This window comes from Chanodichthys erythropterus, chromosome 15, assembly GCF_024489055.1.
Source record: "Chanodichthys erythropterus isolate Z2021 chromosome 15, ASM2448905v1, whole genome shotgun sequence".
Classification (NCBI taxonomy): domain Eukaryota; kingdom Metazoa; phylum Chordata; class Actinopteri; order Cypriniformes; family Xenocyprididae; genus Chanodichthys; species Chanodichthys erythropterus.
This window is the reverse complement of record NC_090235.1, coordinates 2,985,001-3,006,523: the sequence shown is the minus strand read 5'-3', so window position 1 is coordinate 3,006,523 and position 21,523 is coordinate 2,985,001. Positions and strand designations below refer to the sequence as shown.

At 36.4% G+C, this 21,523-nt stretch overlaps 1 protein-coding gene across 3 annotated transcripts in view; it reads left to right on the top strand.

Annotated features, from left to right (window-relative positions):
- Positions 1–6,458: 6,458 nt before the first annotated feature.
- The window catches only part of pleca (plectin a), a 94,545-nt gene continuing 79,480 nt past the window's right edge, over positions 6,459–21,523 (top strand). The window contains exon 1 of one of the 3 annotated variants that reach the window (XM_067410834.1): positions 6,459–6,642. In XM_067410834.1, coding sequence (XP_067266935.1) covers positions 6,552–6,642 — 91 coding nt within the window. In that variant the 5' untranslated portion in view covers positions 6,459–6,551. Of the gene's footprint in view, positions 6,643–21,313; positions 21,460–21,523 lie in introns of those variants that run through there. The other 2 variants (XM_067410841.1, XM_067410830.1) reach the window with 2 other exon arrangements.

Sequence of the window (21,523 nt, the reverse complement as noted above, 5' to 3'; positions counted from 1 at the left end):
ACAAGGCCTGCTTTATATATTATATTATATTATATTATATTATATTATATTATATTATATTATATTATATTATATTATATTATATTATATTATATTATATTATATTATATTATATTTTCCATGTGTATTTTGCATACAACTTTTATGTTCACTAGTATAGTGTGTTAGAGTTCACAGTCTTTTTAAAATACAAACTTTTGCTTTCTCTTTTGTTTTAATAATGCCTTTTCTCTCATGGTTAATAATGGTGTTGAGGGAAGGAATTCAGGATCTGAACCTTAACACATCCAATCTTTCCTTCGTACCATCACTGCATAGCACAAACTGATTATCAGTTACTCACAGGAACTACTGGCAAGATCTCCAGAGGATTTAATTCAGCATTTATGTCAGTAATTAAGAATTCATCCAACCCATGCAGGTGTATTGCAACATGATGTATCTGCTATAAGAAGCTTGTACTTTTTTTTAATTTGCTGATGAATTATTTCAGATGGTTGTCTCAATAAATTTCTTGAGAAAATCTGCAACCTTTCGAGAGCACACCATGATGAATCAATTATTCATGAATAACTATAAATAACATACTGAAGTTCATTCCACATTACTAGACCTCAAAAATCCAGTGAAATATTTACAGATAGTTCTGATAATCAAGCATCTAACTTACCATTTCTCATTGTTAGCTTTACATTTCACATACAGATAATGTGCCACAGTTCAGAAGCAGATGAGGTAAATCTGTGGTTTTGATCAATATAACAATTTTGTGTTATGAGTTAAAGTCCAGGTATCATTATCTTTTTCTAATGTTAGACAGTGACGGTAAAGAAGGTGGTGGTTTATTCGTTCTAATGCCAAATAGATTTGAGATTTTTGTAGCCCCCAAATGTTAGTCCTACTCCAACCACATGGTGTCAGTAGTTCAAGCTAAATATTTGAGAAATGTTTTATATTTAAAGGGATAGATCACCCCAAAATGTAAATTCTGTCATCATTTACTAACTCTCAAGTTGTTCCAAACCTGTATGAGTTTCTTTCTTTTGATGAACAAAAAAGAAGATATTTTGAAGAATGCTGGTAACCATTGACTTCTATAGTGTTTTTTTCCTACTATGGAAATCAATGGCTATCGTCAACCGTCTAGTTACATTTTTATGCTCATAAAGGGTTTCCAACAAACATTGTTTTTCACTTAAAGTGCAGCCAGTAGTTTAGACCAAGTTTGAGTGATACCGATCATGTAGACCAAGATTGAAAGCTCATTAGGTCAAAAGACATCTGTCCTGCTGCTGTAATGTAGAAACTCAAGACATTAGTGTTGTGCCTTTATTGATTATCTGATTGTGAGGATTAATAGGTAATGCCATGTCAATGTAAATGTGTTGAATTTAATGCTGCTCTTCTTTGGTTCTCATGATAAACATAGATGCGCATTGGTTCTTTTAACTTCCAGTAAGCAACCACCTGAAATACCCTAGCAACCACTTAGCAACACATTAAAAACAAGTCATAGCAACGTCCTGGCCAAAACCAACCTGGTTTTGCGCTACCAACATTTTCTTCAGAAAATGTAAAAATTATAATATTTTTGTTTCTGCACAGGTTTCAGCTGGTTTGATAAATAAACCAGCTGTTCAAATATGATTTGAACATAATCCATAAATATATTGGACTATGTTTGCATTTTTAAGGCATATCCAGTTCCCTTAACTTGACAGATTAATCACATACTTTATTTTCATCCCACATTTGGCAAAGGTGTTCAGAGCACATATATCAGACATGATTAAATTATTTCCCAAGATTTTATTCCGTGGCATCTCCAGAAAAGCAATCAAAATTAATGTATTTTTCCAGAAATACACTCTATTCTCTTTTATGAGGTTGTGCAAACTCAGAAGTATTTATTATGACTTTTTATGGCTCCTGCAGCCAAAATATTTGCAGTAGTTTGAGAAAGAGTTTCTCGGTGACATTAAAAACGTCAAATACTGACAAGCATTATCCAGGGTACTGGAAAAGAGCTGACGGGTTGATGCATTGTGGCCACCTTGGGAATGCTCGTAACAAGGCACATCTGGTGTAGGGGATTTCTTATGGTAAGGGGTGGGGTTTTCCCCCTTGAGACCTTTGGGGGGTTTTAAGATTGATGCCTGAGAAGCATCAAACATAGGGCTGCTACCAACTTGATTTGGTTTTGTTTTTTTTAGAAAGGGACTAAGGAGAGACTGCAGAACTGCATCTCACACCCACTTCATTCTTTAAAAGCTAATTGCTTTTTAAAGTGATAAAAGTTCAGTTCCTCTGCCCCAACCCCATTTCAGGAAGCTTTTCCATTTCCTCCTGAGATAGATTGCAGGACATACTTTATACAAAAGGGCTTTATTTCCTTCTCTCCTTCCCACTCACTTTCTCTTCACTTCATTTAATCACTGACACTCCCTCAAAACACACACACACAATGTACACCAGGCCAATTTTGATGGTCTTCTATCAGGAAGTCTTCTATAGTGTATAATGTGCTGTTATCGGCAGGTTCTGTAGTAAGAGTTATTACTGCTGCAACCATTTAGTCTGTCTAGCAATTTTATAGGTTTACTTTAGGTTTTAGAGCTTTAGAGGTTTTTTTGCATTAATAATTGCAGTAACTAATAATAATTCCTTTTTTTTTTTTTTTTGAAATGCACATTTGACAGTAAATCACTGAGCGTGAGCTGAGATGCAGATAAAATTACATTTTATTATCAACAGTAACATGTACACACACATTAAAAATAACGTTTAAGATGGATAATATTTAGAGCTTTGGAAGTGCTGGAAAAGTGTAAAGCACTTGAAAGTCCTTGAAAACTACTTGATTTTCACTCTCAAAAAGTTTTCCGAACCATGAAATGAATTATGAAAAAACCGGGTGTGTCTCATACGTCCTGAAAAGTGAAGCTGTGGGCTCTTTGATAGCCCCCTGGAGGCTGGATGCAGTACAGGTCATAAACACCGCCCTCTCAATGCAGTCGAATGAGACTTCAGTGAAAACTTAAAAATAAATTCTGCTTCAAATAAAACTTTCTGAAAGATGGTTTTGGTCATTTAAGGTAGTTGTTATCACGCTGATATATATTCAATTGTTCGTTTTTGTGATGATTTAGATTTTAGCTAGCAATTTGATGCTATAAAAACGGGGCGTGTCGTCATGATTCGAAGTTGATTGACAGCTTGTCTGAGGACTGTCGGAGCTTCGAGAGGAGATTGAAGATGTATAAACTGTTAATTTTCGATTTCTTTGTTATTTAGCACCAACAAAATGAGTTGTTCAGCAGTAAACTGTACTAACTGACCTACAGGATCTGATGGATCACTGAACTTTTTTTCTGTAACATTAAATGTGGGTGTTATAAGCTAATTAATAAATGTTATTAGTTAAGATAACACACCTAATGTTAACCATGTCGGGAAAAAGCAGGTGATCGTTATCTGGCAGTTACTTATCATTTTTATGGGTATAAAATAATAATTAGCAGGACAAAACTAATGATAGCCTACTCTAATTACAGCAATCGATCTTCTGTAACATTAGTTGAACTTGATTTAAAATGGCAAGACCGTTTCTGACGATTTAGAGTTGTTTCTAGTGGCATATCATATATAGTTTATCTACTGAATTTGCTGTCTCAAAAATATTATTGCTCTAGAAACAGAATAGCCTATTATTTTATAGGTAGAATTTTAAATTGTGTATAATTTTTATAGTCTATTTAAAATACATGAATGATGACGCAGTCGTCTGGGCGGAAGTTTGATACAGCGGCTCCGCCTCCGGTTCCACAGACGATGCCTCATGCGCATGCCCAGGTTGCAAACCTTTTTTTTAATGACGTTTTTGGGTAACATGTCAGCGCCCATCGTCAGCCATTTTGGCCTCAATGGAAGGAAGCGCCGTCGCGTCGTCCATCTTTTTTTACAGTCTATGGAAAAAACCTTCAACTGTTTCTGCCACTATACCATGGTTACAGTTAGCATTATTACATTAAATCCATGGTGAATGTTGGTGAATTGTGGACTGAAAAGCCTTCTATTGTTCATTCATGGCACAAAGTTTCTGCTGTTTGACCTGATATCTATGGTTTATAACAGATAATTCTTTGCCGAATTCAAATGCTTTCTCACTGGATCTCTCAAGGCGGTGTAGTAGTGTCACATGAACAAGATCGACTAAACCTGTCCTGTTTTGAGCTTGTGCTGCACTGTCTAATATTCATCCGAGGTGATAAACTGTCTGCGCTGCACAGCTCGAACAAGAAGCGCGGTTTATTTCCGCTTTCGTTTCATTTGCTGTTTGATGTTTTTCATATGAACTGGCAGCTCCTATTAGTTGGGCAACGTGGAGTCTCACCAGTGCAACCTTTAACAAAATTTGCTTGTACTGGCAAGAAAAAAGGTTGCAAAATGCGACCATTTGGTTGTAGTCTGGAGCCCTTTTGCTTGCCTGAACTAAATTTGTTGCCACAATTCTAGAGTGTAATGGGTGGTTGCTAGGTTGATTCGAGGGTGTTCTGGTAGTTTACTAGGGTGTTTACTTGGTTACTAGGACATTGCCAAATGCTTTCCAAGGAGTTCTGGTTGGATTCCAGATGCTTTCTAGGGTATTCTGTCACGTAGATAGTAGTTTTGTCAAAAGTACCGGTACTTTAGTATCAAGTCAATACTGAAATTTAAAAAATGTGACACCACATACCTTTCTGTTGTATTAACATCAACCCGGAAGATCACTGAACTCAGAGTTCTGTAACCTTGTAAATTCTTTCATTATAAAAGTTGTAGACAATGTAAATAAGAGATTTACTGAGTCGTATAAACAGCTTTTTGTCATTATTACTGTTTTTTTCGCAACAGTGCAGAACTCGCTGAGCTTGCACTGGACAGAAGTGATTGACTGCTTCAGAGATAATACAGGAAACATGTTTTGCTCACATTCTGTATATAATCAATTCACAATTTTAAATTTTTCATGCTGCTGAATCCAAAATGCAATTTTCTGGACTGACAACCACATTTAAATGAGATTTAATCAGAAACTGTGATGATTAACATACTGTGATAAGAATAGCAACACAAGAGACAAATAAATCTGATACCATATTTCAAAATGGATCTGTTCTTTCAGTCTTGGAGTTTAAATTCAAAATAATAGACCTGTCACTTGTTCCATGTGATGTGTTTCTTTTTTCTGTTTTATCTTTTCATCTTTACTTTTATATTTATTTTATATTTGAAGGCTACATGCCTTATTAATATACAGTATTATTTACTATTATTTATTATTGTGATTAATAATTAAAATAATTAACTCATTTAATTTATTTTTTAATATTAAAGTCATTAAATAGTTCTAACTGTTTTAGTTATGGTACCAAAATTGGTACAGACAAATGTGAAGCCAAATACTGAAATTTTGGCATTGTGACAGCAGAAGTTGCTAGGATATCCTGGGTTGTTGCCAGTTTTGGATGGCCAGTAGTTGGTTTCTAGGTTGTTCTAAGTGGTTGTTATATGGTTTCTAGGTTGTTCTGGTCTGTTGCCAAGAGCTTTCTAGAGCATTCTGGGTGGTTTCTATGATGTTGCTAGGTGGCTTTTAGGGTGTTTTGGGTTGTTGCTTACTGCTCCATCCAAATCTGAAGAGCTTTTTTTCAACTGTTTTATCATCTGGCAGGTATAAACTAAGTCTTAACATTTATAAAAGTTGCAACTGCATGATTTGAAGTATTTTTCATGTTTGTTGTACAAATGGTGCAGAATGATGAGAAATATTGATGCTTGCTGTAGCAAGCATCATTATTAATGGATTTTTGGCAGCTCTGAATTCCTAAACCTTGGTTAGGATCTTATTATTATTATTATTTTTAATGTGGTTATTGTTAAAAGTTTTGTATTTTTGTTTATCTGTTCGGTTCTATCTGATCTTTTTCTCTTGTGCATGTTCTTTAATGACTGGTATGTTATGTTGTTTTATGCCCATGTGCAACATGGATGCCAGGGATTTGTTCACACATTGTTGTTAGTGGGTCTGTATGTATGTAAGCATGTCAAAGTCCTACTGAGATTTAGCTCTCATGTAAAAGCCAATATGCCACACTACATACTTCTGCTAATTTGCCAGCTTCATAATGTATACATTGTACTAGATGTGATGTCCTTAGAAAGCAGCCTGTTGCTCCTGTGTGTTCATGTGTGTTGCATGTATGCCTTTAAGAGGTGGGACCGTGATCTGTGTGTGTGTTGGTATTTCTCAAGCTTAAGGAGGGGAGTGGTACTGGTGGTCTGGAACGAGAGCCAGAACTGTGGGGGAATACTCACTCACACAGTTACTCATACACACACACACATACACACACATACTCACACACACACACAGCCTGGAGAGAGTGAGACTGTACAAACACACCAGTGTGTTCTGACAGACCAGTCGTCAGGAAAGCAAGTCCGAAGAGGGGCTGAAAGTAAGAGAAGAAGGGAAAACAGACGAGAGATTGACCTGACCTCACTCCAGGGTTATGTCCATGTACGATCCAGCCAGCGTGACTGCTCAAGTAGACGAGCAGGAGTTTGTTCAAGCCTACGAGAACGTCAGGGAGAAGTATAAAGGTACACGAGCCGCGGCTGTCACTGTCCGTGTGTGAATGCACCATATGTGCGACTGTGATTGTGTGCATGCGTTCACATCTGAAGAAGAGGGGGCTGTAGCTCAGCCATTGCCGTCGGGTTATAAGTAGTTCCATATTGATTGGCACAGATGTGTGTGACTGCAGAGTTGCAAAAGACTAAACCTAAAGGCAATGGTAGCTCTGAAACTTTGGATCGTCATGAGTTCTACAGCTGTTTCTGTTAAAACACATGCTGGCGAGTCCGTTTAATTCAGATGTAATTCAGATGTCTTCATCCCACCTGGTGTATTATGGTCTTCAATCATCCAGCAAAGGACTGTCTATAAACAACATGCTATATGAGACCAGTTTACTAAGTGTTAATTATTTATTCTTTGAGATTGCGGCTGTGCATCTTTTGCAGCTATAAAGACTAATTAATGGCAGTTTTATAATATTTGCCTTATAATATTTACCTTTATTTACATGTAAGGCCTACAATTTGAACTTGTGAACAGGAATGCCATTTAAACAGACTTTGAAAAGCATTGTGGTGTTATATACATTACTGTTCAAAAGTGTCCTTACTTTTATTTAGCAAGGTTACATTAAATTGATGAAAAGAGACAGTAATTTGTAATGGTACAGATTTCTATTTCAAATAAATGGTGTTCTTCATTAAAAAAATATCAGTTTCCACAAGAATATTAAGTAGCACAACAGTTTTGAGCATTGATAATGATATTAATAAAGGTTTCTTGAGCACCAAATCAGCATTAGAATGGTTCCTGAAGGATCATGTGATTGAAAACTGGAGTAATGGCTGCTGAAAATTCAGCTTTGCTATCTCAGGAATAAATGACATTTTAAAATATATAACAATAGTTATATAAACGGGCCGGACAAAACAAAACAAAAAAAAAATGTTTGGATTTAAATAGGCACATCCTTAAGAGTCTATGATTGGATCATTATTGCAGGGATTATTAATTATGTTTGTAGCATGTTATATGTTTGGCAACAGACACATCATGGCCATGTTCCAGGATGACAATGTCAAGATTCATCAAGCTCAAATTGTGAAAAAATGGTTGGAACGGAGCATGAAGAATAATTTTCACACGTGAATTGGAACGTCTGAGTCCAGACTTTAAATTTATTGAAAGTCTTTGGGATGTGCTGGAGTAGACTTTACAGAGTGCTCACCTCTTGCATTGTCAATACAAGATCTTGACCAGCTTGAATAACATTGCAGCATTTATTTCCATCAAGAGGTGCAGGATGCATACCTCCAAATACCTAAATACCTAAGAATACCTTGGGAATACCTTGGTTTATGAATATGGTAATTCTATACCATTGTATAAATGCAATGCCATTGTTGTTATAGTACTATGTCAGCTAAAATATATCTAACAGCAGATAATTAGATTTACAATGACATGTCCTGGCAGTTGTTTTAAATTATAAGGCTCCTCAGGTTGTTTTGTGTTCTTAAGTGTGTAACCAACCATCCTATCCCATAATCCCACTTCTGCTCCATGTCTGCAGGACTGGGTCCTGAGGAGAGATCTATAAATATCGCCCCAGTTTATTATTATAGAGGAGAACTGGACCCAGACAGCCAGCATAAGTTTGAATATGAGTCTGAACAAATCCTCTAGGGGGGTTTTATGCAAAACTTAATGTTGGACATGATACATTTTATTTTACACAAAATTAACCTATTTCCCCCAAACAAAAAGTTTATGTACACTAGTAGGTTATGTGTTAGTACAGATGACTCTGGTTTAGAACTGATATTGTTTCAAGTGGCAGCACACTTTAAACAGGTTGCCTGTATTTATTGCCATGAGGTCAGGTTGCACCCTTTGTTTGAATCCCAAATGTGGATTGCTGGATTACACAAGGCCTATCTAATAATATCAAGCCTATTTAAACACATCTCTTCCTGATCTGAGTGTATAAAATGTTCTGTGTCTTCCTGTGGACCTATTCCCTTTTGAAGTGGGTCACATGGTGGCAAATTCCAAAATCTCTTCCTTTGGCACCAGCGTGAGTGTTCCATGACCCACTGAGACTGACCAGTTTCCTCTTTAGTGTCGCCTTTAATTTTTGCGACACCTGCTGATATGAGGCAGGTTTAAAAAATATTAAGAAATACATAAATTATCCAGTCTAATTAAATCTAATTATAGAGAGCTAAATCTGTAACGTTAATAATTTGTCCATTTTAGGTTCATTTTAAATGTGCAGGAAGCAGATCCTCCTCCTACCAAGATTTTTGTTCTTCATGTGCGTGTTTTAAAGTTTCTCCCCACAGTGGCATCAGTTCTGTACTGATAGATTGAAATGCAGCAGAGTGGATATTTTGGTATCATTTCTGTTTTTAGCCTCCGAACATGATATTGTCTCTTAAATAGGATGGATGAACTAATTTTAAATGGAGTGAAATCTATGCTATGTTTAGATTTATTTTAAATGAAGCATTCACAGCTCTCTTCAGATGCAGGATCAGATTTCGTGACTATGACATCACATTCAGTCCACACATTCTTACCCCTTTAACCACATCTATATCCAAACTATAAACTGACCTTTGGCCCTAGGGAATGCTTATTGAGCTGCCTGATTCTGAGGTTGAATGGTAACCAGGTAAGGGAGCCTGTGTTTGATCAGCGGAGTGTGTCCTCTGACCTTAACCAAACACCAAGGTCCTATAGATGACTGTCTTATGGCTGCTGTTGACCCGAGCTGACCCTGTGTTCAGGGAGGAGTACTGAGTAGCTTTTAAAGATGCAATGTGCTGTTAAACCTTGGGTTGGCCACATCTTGAAATGGTATGCACACTCACACAGAATGATTTAACCTCTGACCCGAAGAGTATTTTCCTGGCATCACCATGGCAAAGCCATGACTCTGTCCTCTTGGAATTCCTGAGGTTCATTAGCGAAGTACAAAAAAAAGGAAGTGACTTATAAACCCAAATACTTGCCTTATGTATATTCAACCAATTAGATATAATGGGCCCAAAAGTATTTGGACACTTAAGCCACACCTAAAACATATGAATGTCATTGTATTAATAATAAAGTGGAACCAAGTGGCATTTTTGTTCAACCAAGACATTTCAGTTAGGGAGTTTGTTAATGTAATGTTACTAAACATTAATTTAAAAGAAGTCTCTTATGCTCACCAAGGCTGCATTTATAAAAACTGTAATATTGTGAAATATTATTTTAATTTAACATGAATTTTCAGCATTTTAAAGATTTTGAAGTGTCAAAAGGTCATTTGGTTTAACCATTCAAAGGCCAATACAACCATTTCATAAACATTTCTTAAGATGTAATAAATGTATTCATTTTTTATTATGGCATGATTTCATAACATCATATATCAACATAGTGCAAAATGGAATTAAAATTATGTGTAGAAGTTGTTGCTTTGTTATGAGAAAGAATGTCCAATATTAACCAATATTAAGGGACCATTTTGGATCAAGTCATGTGGTCAGTATCATGTGACAGATTGTGACATCATTCAGATACCTGCAAAGGACCACGTGGTTGTGAAGCAAAGTAACTAACTCTCTCTTTTTTGAAACTATTTGAACTATTTGTAAAATTCATGTCTTCACTTGCTCATACGCATGTCCCGAAACATCAGGTCATTCGGTACAACCGCTATAAAACATGGAAAAGGTTGTAATATTTTAAAAACTAAATATAAAATGTTTGATTGTCCTTTTGCTAAGTAGCTAGCCTGCTAGATATCAGCCTGTTAGCATTGTTTGAAAATATATCGTCATTAGGTAACCAAAAGTGTCATTTGGTAAAACCAAAATTTTGGTTAAACCGAATGACATTTTTGGTGACAAATTTTGTCCATCTTGTAAAAAACAAAAAACAAAAGCAGTGTTAATTGATTATAAAAACCACATAATCTCGTCGTTAACATTTGATTAAACTTCCAAATTAATTATATCTCTATTAGGTGTTTTTTTTTTTTTTTTTTACACTTTTAAAAACCTTATTCGTCAATGACCCAGGCATGTCTTATTGTTGTCAATGTTGAAAACATTTATTGCTTTTCAATATTTTTGTGGAAACTGTGATCATTTTTTTTTTTAGGATTCTTTGAATAGATGGTTCAAAATATAAAATATATGAAATATTATTTTGTAATAATGTGAAAGTCTTTACTCTCACTTTTGATCAATTTCATGCATCCTTGCTAAATAAAAGAAAAAAACGTTACTGATCTCAAACCTTTTGAACAGTACAGTATACTGTTCCAAATTAAGAAGTTTCTTTTTTTTCTTTTTTTTTAAATGGACACTTTTCAAATCACATTGGTAACCAACTGATCCAAAAATCATGGCCAAGAAAAATGAAATGTAAAAAATGTTTAACATAATTTGATGCCACTTGATTTCATATTTTATCACTAATAAAGTGAGTCAATGAGATTCCAAATACTTTTTAGGGCCACTTTAGTTTCAACTTTATACTCTTTATTTTATTATGGGAAGAGGATCAATATATCAAAAGTTTCAGTTTATAATGTGAGATTTCAGTGTATTAAAGACAATCACGTCAGGTAATCATGAAACGAGATAACAGTATGCAGTGTGGCATTGACAAAGCCTGTCTGTGTTTGTACCTGGCCAAACATGTGGTTTTGATCTGAATTACTTCCTTGCTTTAATCTTGAGCTACCTTTAGATCGTCCACATATGGAGCAGCTCTAACCCTCCCTTAGCCAGGATCAGGTTTATGCAACATGATCTTACATTCTAAAATAGTGCCTCTAAAAAGCCTACACATAGTCATGAACATACAGGCATCCATGAGTATGCACGAGTGTATGTTCACTTATTCATAACACAGATTTGGACTTGAACTAATGCTGGTCACACATTTAAAAGTATTTGATGTGTATCTATACAGTATTTATGTTACACACGATTTCCTGGAACTCCTTGAGACACACCCACTTGCACAGAAAATAAACTCATGAGTAAAGCTCATGACTCAAATGAAGTTCCTAATGATGGTGTGGCCAATGGGAATTGAGGGATTACTTTTTGTAATGTGATAATGATTCATGTCATTAAGCGTTCCCGTGTGAAATACGTAGATCATCTTGGGAAAGTCAGCTCCTTATATTTAGAAAACCCAGACTGGGGTATAGAGTCACCCTCTTTGAATGTGAATGATAACATTGCTGACTGTTTACAAAGAATAACAGCATATCATACATTCTTTATTAAAATTTCCTAATTTATTGTTAAGTAGTTTTGTTCTAGAATCCATATTTTTTAGCTTTTTAACTTAAAGGGATGATTGTGAATGAAAAGGGGAATTAAAATTCAGTTAATTTTTTTCACTTTAATGTCATTCTAAACCTACAATACATTAGTTCATCTGCAAAACACACAAAAAAAAAAAAAAAAAAAAAAAAAAAGTTTGAATAATGTCTAAGCAATGAATGTCAAGGGGGTCAAGTCTTGGTTTGGACCTCACTGACTTTCATTATATGGGTTTCATTCTGCCCTATACTAACAGAATGGATGGTTAACACCTATATAATTGTGTACACTCACTTTATTGAACACAACATTACCTCGGACTCTGCTATCCGGAATGAACACCGGAAGACAAACTCGTGTCACACCATCCCAACAGTAAGGAAAGAAAGCAGTTGAAACATTCTTCAAAACGTGTTCTTTTATGTTCTGTGGAAGAAAGAAATTCATACAGGTTGGGAACGACATGAACATAATCTCATGAGTAAATGATAACAGAATTTTCCTTTTTTGGGAAACAAAAGTCCTATAAAACCAGTTATATGCCATGATTAACATACTTTTGCATGACATTGACTGTCAACTGAAAGTGGAAAAAGAAAAGGAAAAACTGGGGGGGGAAAAAAGCATATCGGAGTACAGTGAAAGCTGTTTTCCTATCCGAGGCCTGCATCCACGTCTTAAAGAGGGAAAGTTTGGGTAATGGAAGTTCTGGTTTTCCGAACTGAAATAGAAAGGGAATGTTATTAATACACTGTGAAAACGTGTTTCTTGGAGTGGAAGGCTGGAAAGAAAGGCTGACAGAGATGTTGTGTAGGTGCATGTAGTGTAGTGTAGGTGCATGATGGAGAATTGCGATGTTTAAATTGCATTTTTGGTCATGTTACTTGATTAGCATAATTTATATACTGAATTAGTTGCTAAAACAATGCAGACAGAACATACAAATAAAATGTCAGCAGGTGTAGTTCATTCTTAAGTGAATGTCTCCCCTTCTATTTAATTAAGCAATAAGCCCCAAGAAGCCATGGTTTACAGTGAATTTATAACAGATAAGGGGTGTTGTTAGGCACGATGGGGAGCGGAGTGCCTAAAACCCCCTTAACTGTTATAAATTCACTGTAAATTCACTGGCTTATTGCTTTTATAAAACAGTTATTCCATATTTCCAAATATTAAAGCAAATATATGTATATATCGATGCAATTTTCATGCAGTAAAATCACTAAAAGCCTTCCTTATGCTGGAAAAAAATAGTCCCTGACAGTGAACAACAACAGAATACGTAATCTCATAGAGATCAACTAAAAACAGACTAGGAAATGTCAGATGGTGGCAAAGACTGACTGACTGACTGAGTCTGTCAGTAATGAAGACTTTTATTTTGAAAGGATTGATACTGTTGTGAACACTAGCGCTGTCAGTGTCAGGGCACAGGAAAACCCGTTAATTGTTAAAAGGACAAGATATTGCAGCTGATATTCATACTGATTTTTTTTTTTATTTTTTTTATATGAACATATGATTGATGTTTTCTAGTTCAATAGCAACACCTGGAAAGAACAAAAATACAAATGTGCAAATGTTTTTAATATCTTTAACACATGGGATACTTATAGGCGATATTGGTAACCAGAGATTGTTTACTGCTCTTTTCTTCACCTCTGTAGTATTTCCCACACATCTGCAGGCAGCACATTATACTTGATGTCCGTGGTGCTAATGGCCATGTCTTGCTCTAATCAGGCCCGGCGCCACGAGGGGGCAAAAGGGGGCATTGCCCCCTCAGATCTGATTTGTGCCCCCTCAGTTTAAATTTTTCCCCCATTCACTCCCAATTTTATCCTTTATAACGCACGCGTGTGCGATCACAACGGTGTGATTAAACTTTCAGTGCGTCACTGCTAAATGGACGCGCTCTGTGCTTTTCATATTTTACAACTATTCAGTGTTTTCAACCACATAATGTTTATTTGAGGTTTCAGACATTTAAAAAGACATTAAATTAAGCACTAGGCTATATATAAAAAAGACATTTATAGTTTGTTAAATGCAAACTCCAAACATTGATATAAGATGAAATAATCCTTTTGATTATAATACATTTTTTTATTCATATCAGAAGTTTACACTTTTCTCTCAGTTCACCAGCCACTTACGTTTATGTATTTTGGGAAAAATTGATGAATTTACGTGATGTAAATCCGACTGATCCTCTGTTTTATCAACTCGATCATTATAACAAAACACATTCACTTCCACATATTTGACAAAAGGAATATATCATATAATTCATGATATAGCTTTACGTGGCTTGTAGCAGTGATAATAACAGACCAAACTCACTAAACATCATACTAATTAATACCATGTAGGCCTACAAAAAAAAATCAGATGAGTCCTGAATGATCTCAGTGCGTTTAATAACACGTTAAGCCTTTTCCTCCCATATAAAACAGTTATAGAAAACGCTTAAAGTGGCTTAATGTATTAGGAAAGACAGTGATATTAACAGACAAAACTCACTAAACATTACTAATAAAGTAGCCTACAGAAAAGCAGTTGAGCCCAGAATTTGAACGCAACGTGTTTAAATTCACGAGCGTTTTTCTCATATAGAAAACTGTTAGAAATAAAACGTTTAACGTCGCTTAATGTAGCATAAGTGATATTAAAAGATCAAATTCGCCACAAACCATTTTTTCTGTATGTTATGCTTCAATATAGTGTTTAGTAAGTTTGGTCTTTTAATGGCACTGTCTTTTTTTATGGGAGGAAACACTTAATTAAATGTGTCGTTAATAACACTGCGGGGGAATTTAAAATAATGCTCTAAAATAATGATCACTTTAATATAGTACATATATTACATATATAATCCCCGGCCCCCTCCAGAATTATGAATGCCCCCCCCCAGTTTGTGTGTCCTGGTGCCGGCCCTGGCTCTAATCTGCATGTTTTGGAAACTTGAGATTGTTTGTTCTGCATACCAGCTCTTTTTTCCACCTTTTCCAGCCAAACGGTAAACACAGTTTTTGATCATTTCAACTAATGATTGATGATCATGATTGATCACTCACACTTAAGGTTGAATGAATGTGCTATCTGTCTTTGACTAGGTTGTCAGTAAGTTAAAAATTTGCTCAGTTGGTGTGGAATTTCTGTCACTTAGATACCAGGGATGTCTGCTACAAACTCCCCATCCGTCTGGTAATGCTGCACATACATTTGAACCAGGAAACATGGGAGCTCTTGAAACATCTCAGTCACTTCAGTATGTTGAGTCATGGAATGTTTAGTCATTGTTGGAATTTAGTAAAGATTGTAGTTTTCCTGTTTTTGTTATAGACAAAACCCAAGGAAGATGACTAAGATAATCTGTATGTAAGATAAAGTCAAGTCTGCTTGTATGCTAATATGTGAGTGTGTCAGTAAGTATTTACTGACCCTCTCAATAAAACATCATATCGTCTAGCTCTAATATATAAAATTAGGTATTAAGGTATTACAAACACTAACATCATGAAATTTGTTGAAACAATGTGCATATTGAAAAAAAGCTATTCAAATTTTTTTTTTTTGCTACTCAGACTGTATTGTGGAACAGCGGTTTTTGCTTTGATCAGTGACACGCTAGGCCAGTCTGATGCCAGGAGTGCTGTATCAGGTTGCCATGAATGCCATGTGCGTCGGCAGGGTACTGGGGTTAGGGTTATTTTTCAGAATTTTTGGAGACTGCACGCAAATCCACTACTGACACACGTAACTTTTAGAAAAGTCAAAAAAACATAAGATTTGCTGTTTGTTTTTCATTGATTGATCCATCCCATCCTTCCATCCAGCTGTCCTTATTTATTTATTTTTTAAGGATAATTTGCAGAGATTACTTTGATTGTCTGGAAAGCATCACCAACAAAGCTACAAAACAGTCACTGATTACCCAAATTGGCCTTTTGGACAATAAATGAACAAATGACTGTCCGCACTCTCAGTAGTATCTACTATAATAGATTGTACAGTACATCTATTACATAAGATATACAAATCGCAAAAGACCTCACAGTTTTGTCTGTGACAAAAACTTGACTCACAAATTAGACGAAATCTTGTGGTGAGTTTCATGAAAGGTTAAACAGGAGTTTGATGGGAGTCTTGGAAGGCGTTGTGCTGGTATTTGTCATCTGTCAGCACATAATTGACCAGTGAAAGTTGACATATGAGGTTTAATTGAGTGTTTGGCTTATGTGTTTATCTGTCTTGACTGATGGCTCAATAACTTATAAATGTTACTCAATGAAACATCATCATAGTCAACATCTTCTGAAATTATTCCCAACGCATAACAAAAAGGAATTCCCTCAGATAAATAATCAGCCTGCTAGTTATCAGATTGGCCAAGGCCCCTCATTAAACATTGTTGACCTTGATTCTGTGCATTAGAAACGAAGCTCAAAATCAAGGTCTCTCAAGTGTCCTTTTATTTTGTTTTACTCTCTACAGGGGTTTCAATGGGTTTTGAAGAGGATAGATACTGGCTACTGTACGAGGAGAGGAGCGAGTTGAAAAGATATAAAACTTGTGTTTGTTGACAGTTTGCTATCTGACATGTATCTATGGGGACCGTCTAAACAGTCTCCTGCAATGCCATTGCACTGTGTGAGGTGGGCTGATGGGTCGCAGTGAGACAGAATGAGTAATCTACATGTGAAAGAGTAGACAGGTCCGTGCAAGTTGCTGAATTCTACAAGCTTTTGTGAAGTGAAAAAAAGTAAGACCCAGGTCAGAGTGTTTTTGTGATCAGAGCCAACACACTTGGTAGGGAAAAAATGTAATCTACCTGTCCAGTATTTGGTAATGCAGTATTGCACAATACAACCCGAATTCCGGAAATGTTGGGACATTTTTTTAATTTGAGTAAAATGAAAACTAAAAGACTTTCAAATCACATGAGCCAATATTTCTTTCACAATAGAACATAATTTAACAAATGTTTAAACTGAGACATTTTACAATCTTATGCACAAAATGAGCTCATTTCAAATTTGATGCCTGCTACAGGTCTCAAAATAGTCAGGACGGGGGCATGTTTGCCATGGTGTAGCGTCTCCTCTTCTTTTCAAAACAGTTTGAAGACGTCTGGGCATCGAGGCTATGAGTTTCTGGAGTTTTCGTGTTAGAATTTGGTCCCATTTTTTCCCTGATATAGGTTTCCAGCTGCTGAAGAGTTTGTGGTCTGTATTTTTCGTTTAAAGATGCACCCTATGTTCTGAGTTGGTGAAAGATCTGGACTGCAGGCAGGCCAATTCAGCACCTGGACTCTTCTACCATGAAGCCATGCTGTTGTAATAGCTGCAGTAGGAGGTTTTGCATTGTCCTGCTGAAATACACAAGGCCTTCCCTGAAATAGACTTCGTCTGGAGGGAGCATATGTTGCTCTAAAACCTTTATATACTTTTCAGCATTCATAGTGCCTTCCAAAACATGCAAGCTGCCCATACCATATGCGCTTATGCACCCCCACACAATCAGAGATGCTGGCTTTTGAACTGAACACTGATGACACGTTGGAAATTCTCCCTCCTCTTTAGCCCGGAGGACACGGCGTCTGTGATTTCCAACAAGAATGTCAAATTTGGACTTGTCTGACCATAGAACACTTTTCCACTTTGAAACAGTCCATTTTAAATGAGCCTTGGCACACAGGACATGACAGCACTTCTGGACCATGTTCGCATGTGGCTTTCTTTTTGCATGATAAAGCTTTAGTTGGCATCTGCAGATGGCATGGCGGATTATGTTTACTGACAGTGGTTTCTGCAAGTATTCCTGAGACCATTTAGTAATGTCATCGACACAATCATGCCGATGAGTGATGCAGTGTCGTCTGAGGACCCGAAGACCACGGGCATCCAATAAAGGTCTTTGCCCTTGTCCCTTACACACAGAGATTTCTCCAGTTTCTCTGAATCTTTTGATGATGTTATGCTCTGTAGATGATGAGATTTGCAAAGCCTTTGCAATTTGACATTGAGGAACATTGTTTTAAATTATTCCACAATCTTTTCACGTACACTTTCACACATTGGAGAGCCTCTGCCTCTCTAAGACATCCCTTTTATAGCTAATCATGTTACAGACATGATATCAGTTAACTTAATTAGTTGCTAGATGTTCTCCCAGCTGAATCTTTTCGAAATGTCTTGCTTTTTCAGCCAATTGTTTGTAAATCATTTAAATATATCTTACTTAATATCTTACTTATTTTAATATCTTTTTAGACTTCCACTAAGAAATGTAGTCATTCCTGCAATTAATGACACTGGAAGAAGCTCCGATATGTTGCCATGGATTGCAGTCATAAAAAAATATGTGACTGCTCAATGTTGACTGACCACTCAAAAGACATTTTTCAGAGAGTTGTGTAATAGTTATTTACAACCTGCTCTAATGCAGTATTGATCAGAACAAAGCAATGGCTTCTTTCCCAGCAGTTCAACACAGATTTGGCAAATACGTTTTTTTTCCACTTCCTGTAAACTAAGCTATCAAAGCAGATCAAATGCAGTGCAGCTGGCCATTGCTCTAGACAGTGACTGAAATTCAGAGGGAAACTATTATTTTTTTGGCATTACTGAGCTGAAGTGTCATTTATACTTTATTTGCCATTATACATTTCCTGAACACATTCATAGTTCCTAGATAGGCTTTAATAAAATTCATCCATCCATATTTTAGATGCAAAAATGGATCATTCAGAAAGGATCATTCTGTTGACGTAAGAAACATGAGAATGGCAACAAAAACACTTTTTGTCAGCAACAGGGAGCTACTTAGTTTACAAAGGTTGGCCAAAACAGAGATCATTAGAATATAAATATCTTTAAAGAAAAATCTAGGGCTTTTCACACTTGAAATACAGTAGTCATCATTATACTGAACAGAGCAGTCAAAATCTTTTCAAAATAAGAAAGAAGTTAATAAATATGTTTGAAACAATTTGAGGGTAAATAAAGTAAATAACGACTTTATTTTTGGGTAAACTTTTCCTTTAATGCCATTGTAACAGTCTCCGGCATGCTAAACACTGCAGCCTCTAGCGACCGTCTCTAGTGTGCCTCTTGAGGACAGGAGAGTGAGGTTTACTCATACAGCTCTTACTAGCTGGCCTCCATTACAGTCACCCCCTTAAACCTCACTCCCATCCGGGTCACGGCACCAAATGTAACTGGTCCTACTCGACCCGCTCAGAGAGGGATTTGAACCGACGTCTCCGGCATGAGAGGTGGGTGCACTAACAAGGATGCTAAAGACCGTAGCCTCTAGTGTCTATCGCTAGTGCACCTCTTGAGGACAGGGGAGTGAGGTTTACTCACACAGCTCTTACTAGCTGGCCTCCATTACACCATATCCAATAAGAAATATTTAAATATTTCAAGCTTGAACCTCTTGAACTTTACTTTGTGCTCTGTCTGAAAAAAAAGAAGAAGAAAAAAAAAAAAAAAACGGGCAGAGATAGAATAACGGAGTGTGTCTGAGAGGGAGGGGGAGAGCTTCTAATCTCAGGAGCTTCAGCAGTAGGCCAGCCTGGCTGCTCTCAAAATGCTGTGTCATCTAGTCTGTATGGGGCTTTTCTCTGTTTGTGTGTTTTAGCCACGAGAAGAGCTTGTGTCCTGGCTTTGATTGTGCACACACATCAGTTATTACAACAACAGAGTCTGATGACAAAATCAAATAATGCTTTGGAAAAGAAGAAGATTAGGAGCACTGATGTCAATAATTGTTTTTTTGCTGCATAGACTTTTCCTTGCAGAAGCATTAATTGCAGCAAGTACAGTACCATTCTTTGCTGAGTCACTGTACTGTAGATGTGCTAAATTATGTTTGTGATGCTTTTCCATTACTTTATTCATTATGAAAGAATAGGGTATGTAATGAGATGTTTTGTTCTTGTTGATTATCATTACCATGTCATCTAATGTTTGAAAAGCTTATGCACTCTGTCAGCTTTAGATCTTAGCTCATCTGTTTGTGTCAACTGTTTGTGTTTACATGTCAACATTGTTTTTAATATCACACCTTATTTTTGAGCTTACACACTTACACAAATACATGTGAAGCTATAAAATGTCTGCCACAATTCTGTCAGATATTAATGAGCTTTCATTCTCACATTTAAATACCTTTGCAAGTTTTTTACACATCATAGAAATGGGTAATAGATAGTGACTGATCAGGTAGACTAACCAATGATTTAATCATTCACATAATCTCGTTTTCACATGATTTCACAAGCCAATAACAATACATTACGTTATTTACATTACATTACATTATCACATGTTATATTTCTTTTTTGTTTTGCTTTGTTGCTGTTTTTTTTTTTTTTTTTGTCTTGTTAGGGGCCAAGCATCAGAATTTCTCAGTTTATTATTATTATTATTGTCCGATCTGAATCACATTTTTGAAGGACTAAATATGCTCAAACTCATGAAACTTTGCACACCTGTCAGAAATGGTGGACATTTACATCTGATATGGTTTTCAGAAGTCAGTGTAGCAAAAAGCCTCAATAGCGCCACCTACAATATTTTTGTCTTGGGTTTTGTCTTGTTTTTGTGTTTTGTTTTTTTAACACTTTTAGTTTTTTATATATGTCTAGGGGATATATTTATATATGAAATGATGAATAATTATTATTTTACACTGGAAATGGCTAAAAATATAAAGCCAAGTCCAGACCATAAGAGCAGGTTTGTGGCATTTTGTGCAGTTTTAGAATGATGAATTAGAAATATGGAGTCATCAATGGGAATCTGTGGGTTCATTTAGCTAAAAACTGACAGGTTGTAAATTGTATTTATGGATAGCATTTGGAGTCATCATGTTAAGACACTTAGCTAAAAAAAAATACAGTGGTTAGATAAATTACAGGGAAAGAGAGGCGACCAAGGTCCCAGAGTGCATTTCTCTCAATTTAGCTTTCTCGTGCCATTTCTGTCCTTGTCTTTTAGACGTTATTTTGCATTTGACTTCTTTATATCTCTCTCTCTCTTAGTTTATACTGTCTGCATCTATCTCCTACCTTCAAACATCCCATAAGTGGGCACAATTTGTACTTATCCCGCATTTTGATTGGCTCAGGCACCCCGTGGGACTTACGGGGGATGGGATGGGCTGGAGGAAAGACAGAAGGAGGTAGAAGTGAGGGAGGGGTACTTTTCACATCGCAGTTTCCCTGCGAACAGGGAATGAGCAAGTGTGAGAGAAGGATTGAGTGGGTGAGCGAGAGAGAGAGGATCAAAACAGAGAAACCACACGGTCAGCAAGCAGCACTGCAGACTTAGCCGAGAGGAGAACAGAACTAAATCCTGAAGTCTTGCAGCTGGTCAAATCTAACTGGACTGACCTTGCGCAGCACACGCGCACACACACAGGAGACCGACGTGACAGAATCCAGTGACATGGACACAGCCCGGTCCATCCAACACGAGATCACCTCTCTCAAAGGTACTCACCTCTCTGATCAATGCAGGTCAATTGCTAGAGGAATGCGCCGCAAATTGAACCGTTT